Here is an 18,391-nt window from a genome sequence, read left to right as displayed (position 1 = left end):
GCGGCAGGGTGCATCGCAGCTACCCCCACATAGCGCCACGCTAGGCTAACACCAAGCTGACGCTAATGCCCGGCTAAAACCCATCTAACGCAAATGCCACGCTTAGGCTTTCACCAAGCTAACACTAACATCTTGCTAATGCTTATACCCAGCTATCACAAAACTAGTTCTGAACTAATGGGGAACACTTTGTAATCTATGGGGTGGGGATGGGAGGGGACGTTTTTAATCCTTCAATTCCTACTTTGTCCGTCTCACTGACCTAAAGATGGGTGCAATACAGGGCTTGTACTGACATGACTGTGAAAAGACAACAGGCGAGGTCTACATGTGGCAGAAGGGTAGCTTCTCATGTGTCATTATGTTGAAGATGGTTCATATTTTCCCAAGCCACAAAATGGGCGGCTAATTGAATTCATCAACGATCATGACTTCATTTCCCAATAAATAACTAGATCTCTGAAGCCCGATGCTTTGCGGGGCTTCGATCTTCCAAGCGAATGCTTGTGCTCCGTCCACGGTTTCATATCTGCACAGATGAGCAGTGAGCCGCGTGTCTGCTGCAGCATGTCCCCTCCCAACAGGGGGTCCTACTCCATTTCCTCTGCTCCCGGCCCGCCGTGCTGCCTTGAATCTGCCACCCAATCCATCCACTGTCCGCCTCTCTGTGGTCGTCCTTCCTTTAATCTGGGCTCTACACCCTTAACCCCCTCCGTTCGCTTGGCGCTCCACCTTCATCTGCTGCGTATCCGTTATCAAGCCATTTACCCCAACACTCAAGGCCCTGCGTATAACCGGAGCTCTATACTGCTACACTCTAAATGCTGATGTTTCCTCATCTAGCACAGTTTAAACCCCAGCCGACTTACACACACACCCACACTCTATTTTAACACCAATTAATTAATACATTTCTAAGGATTTCAGAGGATGAGCAATCGATTAATATCCGTTTTTGGTCAGATTTGGGCACAAATTGATTGTACAAACAAGGTGATTATGATGGTGTGTTCCAGATGCCTCGGATACCTCGGAACTGGGGAAATCTCCCAGCTTTCTTGCAGCATTTCTCTGAGGCACGCCCCCTTTTGGTCATGCCCCCTCGGAATTCTGAGAGTAGTCCGAGCGATGTGATGATGCTCTCAACAAAAATGGCTGCGTCCGTGAAGAGATTTATTTACTCTGGATTTGTTGTCTTGTCATTGTCTTGCTGTGCGTGCAATACAGTGTAAAGTTGTGTTGTCCGTTTTCGAGCTGGTTTGCTAAAGAGGCTAATGTAGCTAACAATAACAATGACTAGCCAATGACATGACACGATCACAAAGACAAACGGGAACTCTATAACAGGAAATGACGTCACAAGTGAAACTCGGAAGGCTGGTGTCCGAGGCATCTGGAACACACCATGAGAAGGAGGAACGTTTATAAATAAAGTGAAAAGTAAGATATGCCTTGCATTTTTACCAAGATTTCATCTCACAGACACCAATTCTTGACACGTCAATTATAAACAATGCAATCAGCAATTTCTTAATATGACATGTAAGAATCAGACAGCCAGAAAGAGAGAGGCAGCGAGTGTAAGCCAATATCTTTTTCAGTATCATCATCTTTTCATGCCCCCTTTGTCTCTTTCTATTCATGCACAGCTCTGCCTCTGTCTCTTCCTCCCATCCTCAGGGGCAGTTGGTTAGCACAATGTCCACTCTGTAGTTTGTGTGTCTGCTGAGTGGAAGCCACCACTCTGATGGCTTAGCCCTAGAACTGCTACTGCTATTTCAGTGGCCGCTGTGCCAGGGAGGATGTGAAGTCAGTGGACCATAGCGGTAAAAGAGCGCAGCGCTTCTTGCTCACCCACAAGTGGATCATCGCAAGCCTGTAATATTCTCTACACTCCACAACTCATGGCCATTACCATGGAACCCAACAGGCTTTTGGACAGAATATAGCCTATTTTTTTGTATGTCGCTCACAATCCCTTCCCCCTAATGTGATAGCTTGACCTCCGACCCTACAGCTGACTGCTCCTTTCCTGTTTCCTGCTGGCTGTGATAAGGCAGTAGTCAGCCAGGCGACTCTGCACTGCACTGTGACCGATGCCCTAATGCACCAATGCACAGTGGGACAGGTCAGCCATGGAGCACAAGACATGACGGATTGTCCCCATGGTTATTAAAACGCTGACAAAAAACCAACCAAGGAAAATAAAGTAATAACTATCGACAATATCGAGACACTGGTTAGGATGAAGGGGAATCAACATTGTGGTGCATTTGTGTGCGTGTACACGTATTTATATGGTGTGTATACAGCAATTGCACCATCGGATGGAAATTCGGCCTTCCTCTTTTTTTCTAGTCGTGACATCAGAAATGTTAACCGCTGGAAGGGGAAATGTAGCCCTCTCCACTCTAGAAACCATCAGACAACGGCAGTGACCGCACATGCAGGCTCTTTTGAAGTAATCTGTAGTTCTGCATTAACTCTTATAGTTTATTGCCAAAAGGAGATAGGCATGCATATTCAATTGTAATTTCCCTTTCAAATGTGAAACTGGCACCCATCCAGGCTTTCACAATGAAAGCTGTTTTGAAAGACAAACTTTCAATTCCAAAACAAAGGTCCATTGCTCACGTCACTAGCAAGCAGGCAAAAGCATGACATAGTCTAAGGTAGCCAAGAATGACTTATTGAGCTCAGCTCAACATTGACAATGACAGACACAGCACTGTTTAATGTGCTAGGACCTGTCTGACCTGTCTGGTTTTTATTTGCCTCATTTCGAGAAGAGGAAGAGGGGAACGATTTTAATGTTGTAACAAAAGCGGAAATTCTGAAACCTGACGTATCAAGTTGAATTGAATTATTGTTAAGCTTTTGCTTAGGGCATCTTGCAATTTGCCAATTGTGTAGAAATATTGACCAAATGATGGTTCTGTATGGCTTGAACATTGTGACGTCACATTAGAATGACCGCCTCCATTTTTTAGGAAGCCTGGGAGCATTGGAATGTTATCGTGTTAGTTTTGTGGTCATGGCTTAGTAATCGTCAAATTATTTGTCATTATGGGAAGACATTGCTATGTTTGAAACTGCCAAAGAGTTTCTCACGAGAGATGTGGCCAAAACTACATTTTTATGAGCCTAGGTTGCGATATATTGTAATGTTATGTTTTAATGTACAACAACTCTTGAGGCCTCTGAATATGGCGGATTATACCCAATAAAAAAATCCCATGATGCATTCTGATGTACAAGCCCTAGAGGAGTGCTGCTGCCCGGTGGTCGCGTCTTTAGTTAATTGTGTCACATCGCTAATTCAGTGCATGCTCTTCCAACTGTACAGACTGCTATTTAGATGTATGATTTTTAGCAGCGACATGCTGCTATACATTTCTCCTTCCGTATTCGTGTCAGACGTTTATTATTGTAAAACTTGAACGTTGTTGAATGAACCCATTTAATCATTGCATGACTGTAGAACCGCAAAGGCTTTCGACTATTTAACGATTTATCATACTTTTTTAAAATGTATGTATTTGAGGTTTTTATTTTATTTTAATTAATAAGTAACCAGTATACACAGTTTGACCCTAAACACCCCTGGTATTACCTGTATAAACGCAGTGAGACCCTATAACCCCCGGTATTACCCCTGTATAAACGCAGTGAGACCCTATAACCCCTGGAGAGAATGGAGAGAATTTTGGTTGGTTTAATCTAATTTTCATGAAGGAGGTGCAACAGAGATCTGGCGTCGAAAGCAGGTAGCATAGCAAAAAAAGCTTTAAAAATAGATCAGAAGTTTAAACATTAATGCTTTGCCAGAGCAGGTGGTGTTATTTGGCACTACTGTATTGTTTATCCTGTCCATATGTTTCATGCTCCTGTCTACATCTCTAAAGGAATTGCTGAAAATAAAAATTTATCAGATTAGAAATATAGCAGTAACACAATCAATGTTTGATATCAAATTGGAATATGGAATGAAAAAGTGAACCCATTATGGAAGGTCAAACTACAGATTATTACTATATAGTAAAATGCCTCTGATCAATAATAAGCCAGGAGGAATGCATTGGCAGGGAAGGGCCAATGAGCAGTAGTTGAAGGCAGTGCCTAACTCGCCATACTTTACTGTTCGCGACTTTGCAAACCAAAGTTTCATAACATAAAATATGCTTGTGCCTGGCTTCCTCAGTGTCAACAGACATGCATTGTAGAAGCAAGAGGTTTCCCCATTGTCACCTATAACATGAATGCAAAACCAGAAAACAATATGGTTGGCTTCCTCTTTAGCTCATATGGTGCCAGTTCCTGTGAGTAGAATGTATTTACCAGGGTCAGGATGCAATGGTAGCATAGCACAGGAAGACAGATCAAGCAGTCTCTCACAGTGAGGTCAAAACTATTCAGATTCAGTGGTGGATGGGGTGTTCTTTTCAGTTTCGGCAGCTATAGAGAAGTTATATGAAGTATTTTTATGGCAAGTGCAAGATCTGCTTCGAAAAATGGTGCCGAAGTGAAGAGATATTTTGATATAAATGTAGTGAGTGCAACACAATTTAGTAGTGATTGGGTAGATAAGTCAACCAACCAGCAACACAATAGTAGTGTTTGGTGGTTGATTAGATAGGTCAACCACCTGCTCTCGATTTGGCCTTCTGATAGAACATAGACAGAAAATTCATTTTTTTGGTGCTGGTTAGAAACAGGGGAAGGTGTTATAAAAACAGGAAGTGCTTGGTCTGAATCTTGTGTTGCACCGTGTCCGATCTGACTATGGGTCGTCAAACTTTATTGTTTACCCTCTAAAAAAATAAATGGAATAGCATATATCGCTTCCCCTCCGTCTACACAGTTTAGCTTACACTGTGGCCAAGTCTAGTAAACGCTATGTCAATGAACAGCATGTCTCGCGGGGAATCTAGTACAGGCTGTGAAACTCAATTTAAGTGAGGCTGTGAAGAAAACTGTAGATAAGCAAGGGGATCAGAATCGGTGGCGGATGTGATTGTGGAGAAATGCGCAGGACATCACAACACAGTATAACCTCCCACGCTGCACTCCATTCTCGACACTAGGACATTTTACCGTGATGTGCATGCGCTAAGGCAGGCAGGGTGTACAACAAATAGGAGGTGAACATTAAAGAAAGGAATAGCTGTGCACAACCAAACTCATCTCAAATCAATTTCAATCATTTGCCATAAGACAGGCTTTGAAAAAGCCATGTGCTAAGTAACATCTGTTGCAGTTTAAACCCCACGGTAGGCTCCCTCCAGGCTTAATGGCATTGGTTGATTCCTAAGCATTGCCTGTGGGCTGATATCCATTGGGCAGAGTCAGTGCCACTGCCTTCTTGCACAGACGATGTCTTTGTATGCTGCGCTGTGAGCTGTGCATGTGCATGCGTGTGCTTAGAACTCTTCGGACCAGGATGTATTTTCTGCTGCAACTGTGTGTTCCCCTGGTTTAGTGGTATAATAACAATGAATGAATTGAATTAATTTGCTCCGAAAAATGCCTCTTGTAGTCCTGTGATAATTAATCTAAGGGGAGGCTTGTGCTACAGGCTTCCTTTTATTCTCTGATGTTAAAGTCCTGTTAAAGTCTGCCATTGTAGATTAAAACAAGGCCTCTCCATGGAGGAACAGACAAGGATGTGTCCCAAAAGGCATAAATAAAAACTATCACAGTGCACGACAGTACAATGAGAGTTTTTCTCATTGACTAGACCGCTTGAGCTAGGGGAACTGCTTTAAAAGACAAATGCACATGCATCACATCATAGATGCAGCCTTAGTAATTCATGTTTCCCATAGGTGATTCATAATGTAATCTAACCTACCAGTGAATTATAATAAGAAGGCGTTTGAACACACAAATGTGTTTCAGGGTTCCGCCATCGTTCCAGTCAGTTAATTCTCCAGCAAACTTATAATGAAAGCTAAGCTATTCTGTTTAACTTATCTTCTTTTGTGGTGCAAATAATTTCAAGTATACTCCAAGCCAGCTATTAATAACACTTGTTCACCAATGACCCTCCCTTCATATACTTTAACAGTATCTACGACTCAAAACCTACTTCAAATGCTACACAAATGTCCACCTTCAAGCCATCCCTTACTGATGGTTATGACAGGACATCATTATCAATAATAATGCAAAATGTGTGGTTTCTAAACAGAGAATGACGCAGCACAGCTAAATGCCTCTGTTTCTACTGCTCACAACCAAGAAACTTTGAGGAGGATAAAGGGTAAACATGATTGACAGGCCTAATATCTCCGTTAACCGATGAAGAAGGTAAGAGTGCAAACCACAAGTCTGTGTCTATCTGTAATCTTTCACCCCGTATGCTAGGCCTAACCAGACCCTCCTTTACTTTCGCTTAATTCTCGTTTAATAGTCGCTTTTCAACAAGGTGCTTGGTCCTTATTCCTTCAGACCTAGAAATGAAAACTTCACTGTAGAACAAGTCCTCTACAGTTGTCGTGTAGGAAACACTAAAGTAGGGTTGATTAAGAGTTGCATTACCACGTTGACATTTATTGTTCAAGGTCTTGACATAACAGATGTTTTCTAGGTGTAAAATTGCATATAACTTTGAAAAATGTTATGCTATATACAGTACGTACGTCAGTCAGTTAGCCACTCATTGTCAGATTTAACTGAAACTAAATTGTAAATCCGTTTTTTAACAACTTTTGCTTCCATAAAGAGATGAAGCTTTGCCAAGAGTGTAAGAAAAGCAAACATTGCAAGATACCAAAGGAAGGAAAGCTTGACTGCAAGCCACTGGATGGTGACACATAAAAAAACAAACTTCAGGGGTAAGTACTAGTAGGATGACATCTAGAGCCACAAACAGTCGCAAACAACATGAAAGTTGTGCAGCATTCTGAACACAAACCACATTGTCGTTCCACATGCGACATGGGCAAAACCATCCTGCCTTTAAATGTAACTGGCACATTGTTTTGTACTTGCATCTGTGCAGTCATGCACATTTCCCTCACAGTACTCAAATCCTGAGAACAACTGCAGGACAGGTCCATTCTGCCAAGCTCTTCTACTACTGCTAGTGCCACTTCTACTACCAACACCACCAGTGTACAACCAAGCATGCGTTTGCTCACCGGGGCTGCGAGTTCTCCTCGTACATCCGCTCCTTGCCGTCTTTAAACAGGCTGATGGTCTGCTTGGTTTTCTTGGTCAGGTTCTCCATGAAGACTCGGAAGTACTCGTTGTCCCCCAGTGTCTCCATCTTGCCCTCGTAACGGGAAAGGATGGTGCGGAGGTGCTGGTAGGTGTCTGGCAGCAGGTCCAGGATGTACGGCGGGCTGTTCTTCAGAGCCAGCTTTGGGTTCTGGCACAGGCGCACCACCTGCAGAGAACAAGGATTAAAAATAAAATAACAAAATAAAACAGACGTTTGATTAGATTGTATGCTAGGCTTTATTTATTTAATACACAGTTTGCAATGGTAACATAGCTCTACTATCCAATAGGACACTTGACCATAAAGCACAATATTGTTGGAATCAATGCTAAAGTGGAGATATACAGAATGTGAAATGACAGTGTTGTGAGAAAAGGCAAGAAGAAAATGGCCCCAGTGGACTCTAAAACCAAAACCCTTCCATGACCACTGAAGGCTACCCTAAGAAGGACAACTAATCAACTCTAACCCTCTCTTGCTTAACCCTACAAGATACAAGGTATTTCTGAATATTCCCCCATAGATAACCTCACAAAGGTTGAACTTCTCCCTTTAAAAAGACTAAAATCACAATGGTGTAAAACAGGACAACTTGCATCAATCATCAACATCAGAAGGGGAACATTTCATAATAAGTGAACAAAGTTGGACCATCCTATCATGTAGCAGTGTAAAAGTAAAAAACATGAAAGTTCGTCAAACATTGACGATTAAGCATTTTTCAAATTTATAGTTGAACCAAATTCACAACAAAATAATCATCCACTTCTATTCGTCCACTATCACAGAACTGTAATTAAGTTTGTGCAATATTGTCATCACTGGAACATAACTTACATCTCTCATAACTTATAAAGCTATGTATAAAATAAATGACTGGTGCTGAGGTGACAACAATGCTACAGCCAGTATGCTGTTTAAATTTTGATTAGGGGTCTGAAAGTTAGTGTTGTTTCTTTTTGTTATGATTCCAAGTACCCTGGGTTTCCAGATATGAAACAAATTAGCTCATAAACACAGCGTGCTGCAGCCATGGAAGCAACCAAACTAGATCAACTGATTATACTAGATGCCAACCAACCCAAAAAGCCTCATCCTTTCTCTGAGGCAAGGGCCGGCTAACACAGGGGTAAATCCTTAAGATGCATTTGAAAAATGGAGACAGCTTAGAGCCCAGGAGGATTTTAAGACGAATGCCATGTTTATAATTTGCAACCAATAAACTGTATTAGTAAATGTATACATTAGCTGATCATGAATGGTAGATGGACTGCATTTATACAGGGCTTTTTTAACCAGTGGCCAAGCGCTTTACAATATTGCATTACATTAACACACACATTCACACACCGACAGCGGTGTCAGCCAGCAAGCTTGCAGGGAGCAGTTAGGGTTAGGTATCTTGCTTATCTTGCTTAGCGACACCTCGTATATATATTGATTACAATTGTCTTCAAATATAATGTGCAATCGCCTTGCGCTCGTTCAGTGTCCTGAACCTGGTAACCCAGAGGAGCTGCGAGACTGGCAGAGAGGTGGCGGGGGGAAACAACTCTCTCCAATATTGTGAATTTGGAGCAAAAAAAAATCATAACACTTGGGGGTCATTGTTAGATATTGTACCTTTAAGATCCTGTTCAAGTAAAAGTAAAAGGCTATGTATAAAATAAAATGGTGCTGGCACTTATTTTGTTTGATGGCAACAATAGAATGGCAAGCCATCAGGTTGAATTTCCTACCTTAGCTTCTAAATTCACTTTGAGGGTGGGATAGCAAAACTACCCTACAGGAAGATGAAAATACTTTGCATGACCCCAATTCATAAGACTCAACGTAACTTGGCCACAATTCACTTTGTCTTTCAGATAATTCGCTTTGTTTACACAACTAGAAGAAGCAAGAGAATGTTTGATATGTGAGGAGCTTGTTCAAAGCTCATAAACCTACAACAAAATTACAGTTACTAACTCCCCCATTCCTCCATGCTAATCCAACTTTGTACTAGCCCTGCCCTGCAAACCTAGACTCTATTTAAAAGAACAGACAAGTTGTTTGCTAAAGGGTAGTTAAGTTATCCAAAAGCCAAGTATACTTTGATACACATTTAGTCTTCATCCATAATGAAGTCTGTGCATAATTATGCACTTTTATTCTCTCACATCACTCAAGGTGGCATGACTGGTGTTCAATGTTTGCCTTCAAGCTAAGCTGCATTCCTCTCCTGTCTGCTGTTGTTGTTCCTCTTTGTACATAGTTCTGTGGATCAGTAATCATAAAAATACATATTGTGAACAAGCCACATTCCAATAGTCTTCCGATACAAGAGAAAGACAGCGACTAGTTTAGATCTAGTATCATTGAAAATGATTCCACCATTATTGTTTTGATATCGCTTCACTCATACACCAACAAGATGATAAGATAGATAGTAAGTCAGTCGTAAAGATGGGGTGCAGTTTGTTTTCTCAAGTTGAACTTAACATTCACAATAAAATACAGGGTTTTGCAATACGGTCACAACAGTAGGCATCTGATAATGCATTGTTGTTTAAAGGTCACATGATGCATCATTATTTTATCTTGTTACCCAACTTCACAATTCACATAATGTTACTCTGCAAAAAAGCAAGCATAAAAAAGACCCACACAGGAGATATAATACACACAAATCGAATAACTAAAATGTGCCAATCACAACATTATGCCAACAATAATAACATTGCCAATCATAACCTGAAGAAGCCATCTACATCCAGTCCAAAAGTATGATGGTCAGAATAAGACCACATTGTTATTTGATTAATAATTCATTCATTTAATACTTAAATTATCAGAATGAATTGCTGTACATCAATGAAATGTATGTGGCAGAAAGCTGTGAATGCTCTGAGATGGATCCAATTAATATTCTTTGTATACTGTGGCAAATAAATAGTTTCACTTTTATTAACAGGGGATTAGGAGACTCCCATATGTTCTTGAAGGGAACATGAATCAATCCTACTCCTTACTTTTCTTATGATTTTAACTAAACACTATAATTGCCAAAGATGTTTGACATTGAGGAGCTATTATGATCAATAAATATGTAGGTGACACCTTCCCACTAAAGATTCACCAAACATCATACGAATGAAACAAAAATACCCAAAGTTGTCATGGTGCAAACATTTTAAAAGAAATGAATTAAAAAAAAAACAACTTTGATAGACGTTTGTCACTATAAACTAATTCTAAAGACCTCGACTTGAGCTGGGAGAAACAAAAGGCTGTCTTGTCCTCTCATTGGTCTGATAATGATGTGGGAATCACACAGGAAACGGGGGTCAAAGCGGCTACGGACTTTTCCGAGAAGTTGAAGCGAACCGAAACGAGACGCCTGTGTAACAGTATAAACCAGCCTAAACGGTCACGTTATCTTGTGTGTGACAAAGGTTTGTTAAAGCCTCGTTTCTGATAGGTGGTGGACAGTGGTCATGTCAATGATGTAGGCTACTGGAGACATTCCTTGTGTGCCACTCCACAAACCTCACTGAATTAAGCTCGACTCGCACAGTGTAGTGCGGATCCTTGACCAACCTCACCTTTATAGTTGGAAGGATTTCGATGCTTATTATTAACAAATGTGTGCAGAAGGACCAGAGCTGTTAAGAGCAAAACATAGCCCTCGTACCGAACAACAGAGCATTTAGCGGCTGTGTCTCTGGCCCAATATGAAGAAACACATCAGCATTAGTCGTGTGTTTGTTTGACTTGGCCTTTAATAGATTGTTCCCCACTAGAAGGTCCAACGTGAGTTATCAGAGATGCATGTCCTTCTCGACTGCCTAGCTAGCCTGCTTCCTCTTGCTGGGCACCAGAAGGCTGCAGCAGATTAGCTCGCAAATAGCTACTCAGCTAAGCTAACTAGCCATGTCGCTAACACCTACAGCAGCGCAAACAGCTGGCTAAGAAGATCACAAACCTTGTCCATCAGTTTCCAACATTTCTCCACCGTCTTTTTGTCCACGGCGCCCGGCTGGTGGTGGGCGTGGAGGTGGTGGTGGTGTGGCTGGAACGCATCCTTCATCATACCGATGAGCCCCCCACCTTTCTTCAGATTCCCTGCCATGGTCGGGCTGGGTTCGGGTCGGCCAGAGCGACAGATGGGCAGGGAAGGGGCCAGGAAACCAAACCCTAAGACTCCCGTAACTACTTCGATCCGGGGGTTGGTTTGCACCCCCCGGCGAGGACAGCGCCCGAGGGTCGTGTCCGAGCGAAGGTTCGAGGGGGAGGGGGGGGGATGTACTCGGGTGGATTTATCCAGGCAAGGTTTCCATGATAGTCAACCTGACAGGATGGTTGCTATACAGCTGGCCAGGTTGCTGGTGGTCAACGCAAATCCCTCATTCAGCCGTCCGCGGCTCTCTGCTGCAGCTGGAGCGGTGTTGCACCCTCTCGCACTGCAGTAAAGAAGCAAGGCAACGTCCGAGAAACAAATGTCTCTTCTTCACCAAGCAGAGGGCAATGGCCACCACGACTCTGTCAAACTGCCTTAGTGTTAAAGTCCTAGACAAAAGCCAAACGTCGTCGATGCCTTTTAGCCTCTGTCAGTCTGACGGGAAGTTCAGTGTCTCCAACCAGTCACATTGTCCCTCATTCTTAGTGGGCGACTGGTCGCTGGATTTTTTTGTTGTTGCCCGAACGAATGACTTCCAACGGGTCTCAGGATATCACGAACACACGTGGGAAAATGTATCAATAAATAGATATAGACATGAAATAGTACCTAGCGCCTGCTAATTTATATTTCGCCGTGACGTGTGTACGCAGCCCTTCCCCTTCCCTCCGTTACGTCCTCTTCCGTTCACCTCGCCCTTCTTCGCTCCCCGTTTACGCATGCGCGTTCGTGTTCTCATGGAACTGTGCATAAAGCAGCGCGCGCCGCCGATCACACACACAACAGGGGCCATTGAGAGATTCAGGCGCTCCCGCCTGCTCGTAGTGGTTCAATGGTCCCCACAATAACAAGACTGGTTGTCAACAGTCACCCACATATTAATCAATGTCGATGATCATTTAATTAAAACGAGTGGTCAACACAACTTCAGTGCTCTGAAATCTGCCCATAAATCTGGACTAAGGCTAGACCGTTTAGTTTGTACTGGTTTATGTAACACAGTGGTAAATGATTTGAAGAAGGCCAAGGCAGATTTCTTTATTCTTATTATAGATTCAGCCAAAGGTAACAGCAAAATGTGGAAAATAATGAACCATCTGGCAAATAAATAGTGTAAAGTGGAAAAGGTTTCAAACTGGACATAATTATGTCAGCTTCACTCAGACAGGAGGTAGAGCAGGTTGCTTTGTAACCGGAAGGTTGCTAGTTTGATCCTGGGTCCTCTTAGCTGAGTGTCGAGGTGATCCCTGAGCAACACACCTAATCCTAACTGCTCCCATAGAGCTGGCTTTCCCCTTGCATAGCTGACTGCCCTCAGTGTGTGAATGTGTGTTTGAACCGTTGGAAGGCGCTTTGGATAAAAGCGTCTGCTAAATGTGTAGCCTTAATTCATGAACTTCATGAAGTCTGCTGCATTCAAACACTAATTAATTGACTAACAGAACATGGCACATAGCTTTGGTGCCAGAATAAAAGAGATAACCTACCCGATTTTTAATATTACAGAAGTCCTTGAAGAGAAAATCCACAAGAAAATAAGAACTGCTGAAAACTGCTTAAGTCCCAGATATTAATGGATGGGCCTCTTTTAAAAAAAAAAAAAAATAGGTGCATCTCAATAAATTAGAATATTGTGGAAAATGTACTTAATTTCAATGATTCAATTTAAAAAGTGAAACTAATATATTATATAGATTCATTAAAACTAAGCCACACACACACACTTCAATGTCTGTCCCAGTTAAACTGTGATGCAGCGCTGATGGTAAAGCCTACCTGCATGACTCTCGACACAGCTGAAGGGTTATGGCTAATTAGCTATGACAGGTCATTCTAGAATGACCAGTAAATACCATGGAAACAGACTTGAGCACCAAGGTAAAGAGGTTGGAGGAAAAGGTGGTCCAGTAAAACACTTGGCAACGCCTCTGTGTTATATGGCTGTAAGTTCACAACTCCTAGGAACAGTATAAACTACTCAATTAACTTTATCATGGTTTATAATTAGGTGTACCTAAAGGTGTGTGTGTCCAGTTCAATCCCAGGAGGAATAGAGCATTTTGAAATGAGTGAAGAAAAGGGTGTTGATGGAGAAAGATGCGGCCAGCTGTGGACCTCCAGCACAAGCTGAACAATATTGAGACTATGAGAAGTCCAGTCAAGGCCGTTGTAGAGGCATAGCCCTTAATCAAAGTTACAAAGGGTCCCGCTTGGTCTTGCAAAGGGCTTTACATGCCATATATTTAGGCTATACCCACTAACTCAAGCCCCTCAAAGGGCTAGAAAAATGTCCTTAATGCCCAAGAATGAAACTTTGAGAAGGAATGCAAAGTCAGGGATTCCTCTTTCCAGGGATGGATAGGAGTGCAATAATTGATAAAGTCATAATTTAGAAACAAAGTAGTAGCAAACATTTGAAGTACAATTGCTGGCTGGTGAACAAGCTTGTATCCGTGAGATGGGGTGGCCAGGCGCCCAGTCACGATCACCACAACACACTAAAACAGAGACAGCATTATGATTAGATGGAGCAGGGTGGACAAGGACCATGTAGAAGACCTCTTATCTAGTATCACCGGCAGGTTAGTGCTGGCGCACAGATTGATTTACCTGTAATGAGAGCTGGATGAGGAGCCAAATGAGAGAGAGTAAAGAGGTAGGTTTCAAGTTTGAATTTTAATTTATCAGCAGAGCCAGCTTGTTGTAGCCAGTCTGTTGCACATAAAGTCAGCTTCCCTGGTTACAGGAGCCAGTCTGCTCCACATATAGTCAGCTTCCCTGGTTACAGGGGCCAGTCTGCTCCACAGATAGTCAGCTTCCCTGCAACAGGGGCCTGTCTGCTCTACATGAAGTCAGCTTCCCTGGTTACAGGAGCCAGTCTGTTTCACAGATAGGGTGCTCAATAAGAGAACACTCTGTAACCTGGTGATTTCTTTGAAACCTTTGGAATTGATAAAAGGCCAGCTCCAAGTCTGGAGGAGCTTCAGGGGGGAATAATAAGGTCCTTCAGGTAGGAGGAAGCTAAGCTGTTCAGGATTTATAGGTAAGTACTATCACCATTAAATCTGACCTGGCATTCATTGGAAGCCAATGGAGGGAGGAGAGAATAGGAGTTATATGTTAAAATGATCTGGTTCAAGTAAGGAGTTACATAGATCGATGACATGTGCATTCATCTCAGCCACCATCAATGTGGAGATGTGTTTTGATGGTGTGTCCACCATGGTCACTTTTTTTTTTATTATCAATTCATATATTAAATACTTCATACAATGACTGTAATGTTCTGTAGTGTCCACTAGGTGTAGCAGGTGACCTTCCTGCTCAACACAGTCTCACCCCTATTGACGATTTCCCACGTACCCTCTTCGTCGTTTAACGACGTCTAGGGTACATCTGATAGTTTTGACCGCAAAGACCGCAAATACCTCTTCGTCGGATTTTGACGCAAGGGGTTGTTGACGGGGGGCGAGACGTTCTCCCAGCATTTGGTGAAATGTTTACGTAGTCTTTATTATCTGAAGGGGAATTGCAATATTTTAGGGCAGATTCACCATTAAACGTGTTTCTAATAACATTTCTAGCGAAAAATATATTTTTAACTTGCATAATCTTCAGTCAGTGAATGTGTCTGATCTTTAGTTTGATAATTGATATATTTTTTTCGGTCTCGCTAAGGATATTTCAATGACGTCAGGTTGCCTCAGCTTGAAGAGCACACCTGTTTGCCTGCTTAATGGAGGACTACCAACAGGGGGCGATAATTAATGTCAATGTCAATGTCAACAACTCAACAAGCAGCGTTGAAGGATTAGAATCTTCGATCTTCCGATCCAACACACATCCCAATTCAGGGGTTGCATCCTTCGAAGGATGCGTCCTTCGAAGGATGCAGCCTTCGTAGACCGCGAAGGCTGCATCGAAGGCCGAACGAGCGTTGTGGAATGGGACGGTCTAGCCTACGGAGCATTTCCGGATTGCGCAACCAGCCGTTAACGTCCTTTACCTTGCGTGACCACGCGCCGCTCCTGTCTCCTAGCAACCCTGACAGCTGCGGTTCAAACCGGACAGTGGAGGAGATATATGGAGCCAGAAATGATCATTTTATTGGTTATGTTTTATCTTTTATTGGAGGAGTGGGAGAAGATTCACCGCCGGAGCCGGCGGGTGAAGAGGAAGAGAGGACGTTGGCTTAACGTTAATTAGTTTAACGTTAATGTAATTAAACTTTGACAATAAAGTTACATATTTAAAATGGTCCCAACCTTACTTTTATATAAAAAAAATGTTTTTACATAGTTTTGTCATTAAATATGTATTCGCTGCAGCTGCTGCTTCCGCTCTCTCCGCGCCATTTCTGAAAAAATATCCAACGCGCAATGAATGTTGGGATACGTTGGGCCGTGAAGGATGCATCCGATGCGTCCTTCAAATCCGGGAAACGAAGGCTGCATATCTCGGCCGCATTCGAAGGACCCTTCGAAATGGGACAGCACTTGACGCGCCGCTGTGACGTATGCGGTCTTCAAATGCGTCCTTCGAAGGATGCAACCCCTGAATTGGGACACGGCCTGTACAGTCTCACTCCGAGAACGTCAAATCCCGACTAGTGGCAAGGGCACTTTAGCGTCAGTCACTGGCGGGAAAGGTACCCTTTGGCGCCTCCTGCAGACGGAGAAGGGATTCAATTCACTACAATGTAATGCCATCCCCGTCGATGTTTGACGTTCAGACCGGCTGCTCCAGCAGCCCATTCACTCCTGTATTAACCCGACTACGGCTCTAGTCGACGTTGTGAGCATCTTTCCTATTGGATAGTTATTAGGAAGACATTAACATGGTTGCTATGGACGCTGAACCCAAGCAGCTCGCATGCCGTTTAAATCATGGCTATAAAACCATTGTCTTTGCTTGTTATGTTATTTTATGTAACCGTGTAGGCCTAATGATGTTCTCTTATTTAACAAAAAAAAAAAAAACGTTAATACATTTTTCGAGCAGGTATGGCGTCTTCTTTCTTGGGATTTAATAGAACGGAACAGACCATTTTCTTTGCTTCGAGGAGGTCTGGTGGTCTCCTATAGGCCTATAATAAATACTAGATCAATTAATTGGGAATTTATTTTCGACAGGGGGCGGGCTGCGCAGGATTCGTAAAAACAAGTAGGCTACAAAAATCCAATTTCTCAGAATTTTTCAGCAGACCCCCTCAAAAACTAAAACTAACCACGTCCCTTAGACACCCACGTTTTAAGCCGTTACAAGCGCGCAGCGTTTGACCCTCGCCATTCAAAACCATGGATGATTATTTCTAATGTTTAAAATAAATGAAAAATAGGGATAATGTGGTCTTTGGTGTATACGTTTGCATAAACCCGACGTTATTGAGCTAGTTTACTTCAGGTGTAGGCCTACGCCTTTTTTGGTAAATACATTCATGGGGTGGTCTAGTTTACCTCAGCAGTACCCGTACTTACCAATTACATCCATGGGATCCCACTGTGAGGGATTTATGGCTCAACGTCGCCCCCTAGCGTGCATCAGCTCTATGAGAAATGATCAAGGACAACCCCATCAAAATGCATGGGTTTACATTTCGTTCCGTGTAGCACGAAACAAGTCAAGACAATCGTGCTCTGGGACACGATTCAATAGATAACGTTCGCGCGCATGAGCACGAAATTGCGTGAAACCGGGTTGGTCAGCGACCACATTACATTACAGTGTGTGTGTGTGTGTGTGTGTGTGTGTGTGTGTGTGTGTGTGTGTGTGTGTGTGTGTGTGTGTGTGTGTGTGTGTGTGTGTGCGCAAAGCGTGTAGGGCATCCACTGGGCTGGGGGGGGGGGACAAAGGACGGAGCTGACAGCTGGTGGGGAATATGAATATCACACATCAGAGATGGATGTTCGCCTGCAGGGCTTGGCTCTCTGGTTGGCAGCCGTGCTGTCAGGGCCTCTCTGTGTCAACTGTTACTACGTCAACTGTCAACTGTTACTACGTCGACACGCATAGTCCACTGTTCGATGACGAGCATGCTCGTCTGTTATCATTCTGTCATTTAGCAAACGAGATGTTACTCAAAGTCGCTCGAGTTAGTATTGGATGTGTCATTAAGGCAGGGTTGCCTTAATGGGACTTTTGCTGGAGAGAGAATCTGCAAAATGTCAGCGGGCGTGCGAAGAGCGCGCGCGGCGAACATTTTTGATAACCATAACCCAAATTTCGTTTACTTAGTAGGCCTATCAACAAATTGAAGGAAGGCTTATATAAAAGCCATTGGCTGTTGTTGACGTAGGACATTCAAAATGTGTTTAGATATGTTTTAATCATGCATTTAATCATGCATTGACATGGGAACACAGCTGTATACTGATACCTGCTGCCATAGATATGTATTTAACCAAGACCTCAGAATTTATTCCCAGTATGACCCAGAAATAAGGAATTTAACAGAAGGTAACACTGTGTCATGGCCTTTAATTAGTTTAGTAATTTGGTCATTGGTTGATAGCCTACACTACATTAAGACACCTTGTAATTTTGTTTTGAGGAGGGCCTTTAGACCTTTAGGGTCTATATTGCGAGAATAGGTTACTTGGACTCCGCTAATTGCCAAACGTGACTTTATTTAGCCTAATGACTGATATTGAAAAGTAACAACATGGAATTAATGTTAAATCAGAATTAAAATAACATGTCCTTATTAACATATTTGAAACTGTAACATAGCCTATGGATTATCTAGCCTATAGAAGCCTACTTGTTCTTTCCGTGCTTAGCTCGAAAGGCACTTGTAATATAAATAAAATATAGGCTAAGTAACACCAAACTAACAATTTGAAATCCAACAAGGTCCACACAGAGAGGCAGAGAGACAGAAGACATGAAAGGAGGGAAGAAGAGAGACTGGAAGAGTTTTTGAAAAGGATCATGTGTAGGTGTACACCTAGAGCAGTGGTTCTCAAACTTTTTACCATGAGTACCACCTTAGAAATGATTTGGCTCTC

General features: G+C 42.7%; 1 protein-coding gene across 1 annotated transcript in view; it reads right to left on the bottom strand.

The window, feature by feature from the left end:
- cbl (Cbl proto-oncogene, E3 ubiquitin protein ligase) overlaps positions 1 to 12,038 on the bottom strand; it is a 28,240-nt gene extending 16,202 nt beyond the window's left edge. Inside the window, exons 1-2 of the mRNA XM_084467097.1 lie at positions 11,190 to 12,038; positions 7,143 to 7,390 (exon numbers count right to left, since the gene is read on the bottom strand). Of these exons, the coding sequence (XP_084323223.1) occupies positions 7,143 to 7,390; positions 11,190 to 11,336 (395 nt within the window). The 5' untranslated portion in view covers positions 11,337 to 12,038. The remainder of the gene's footprint in view (positions 1 to 7,142; positions 7,391 to 11,189) is intronic.
- Positions 12,039 to 18,391: the final 6,353 nt, after the last annotated feature.

This window comes from Micromesistius poutassou (assembly GCF_964030765.1).
Source record: "Micromesistius poutassou genome assembly, chromosome: 4".
Lineage (NCBI taxonomy): Eukaryota > Metazoa > Chordata > Actinopteri > Gadiformes > Gadidae > Micromesistius > Micromesistius poutassou.
Note: the sequence above shows the minus strand (reverse complement) of the source record. Positions and strands in the feature narration are given on the sequence as shown.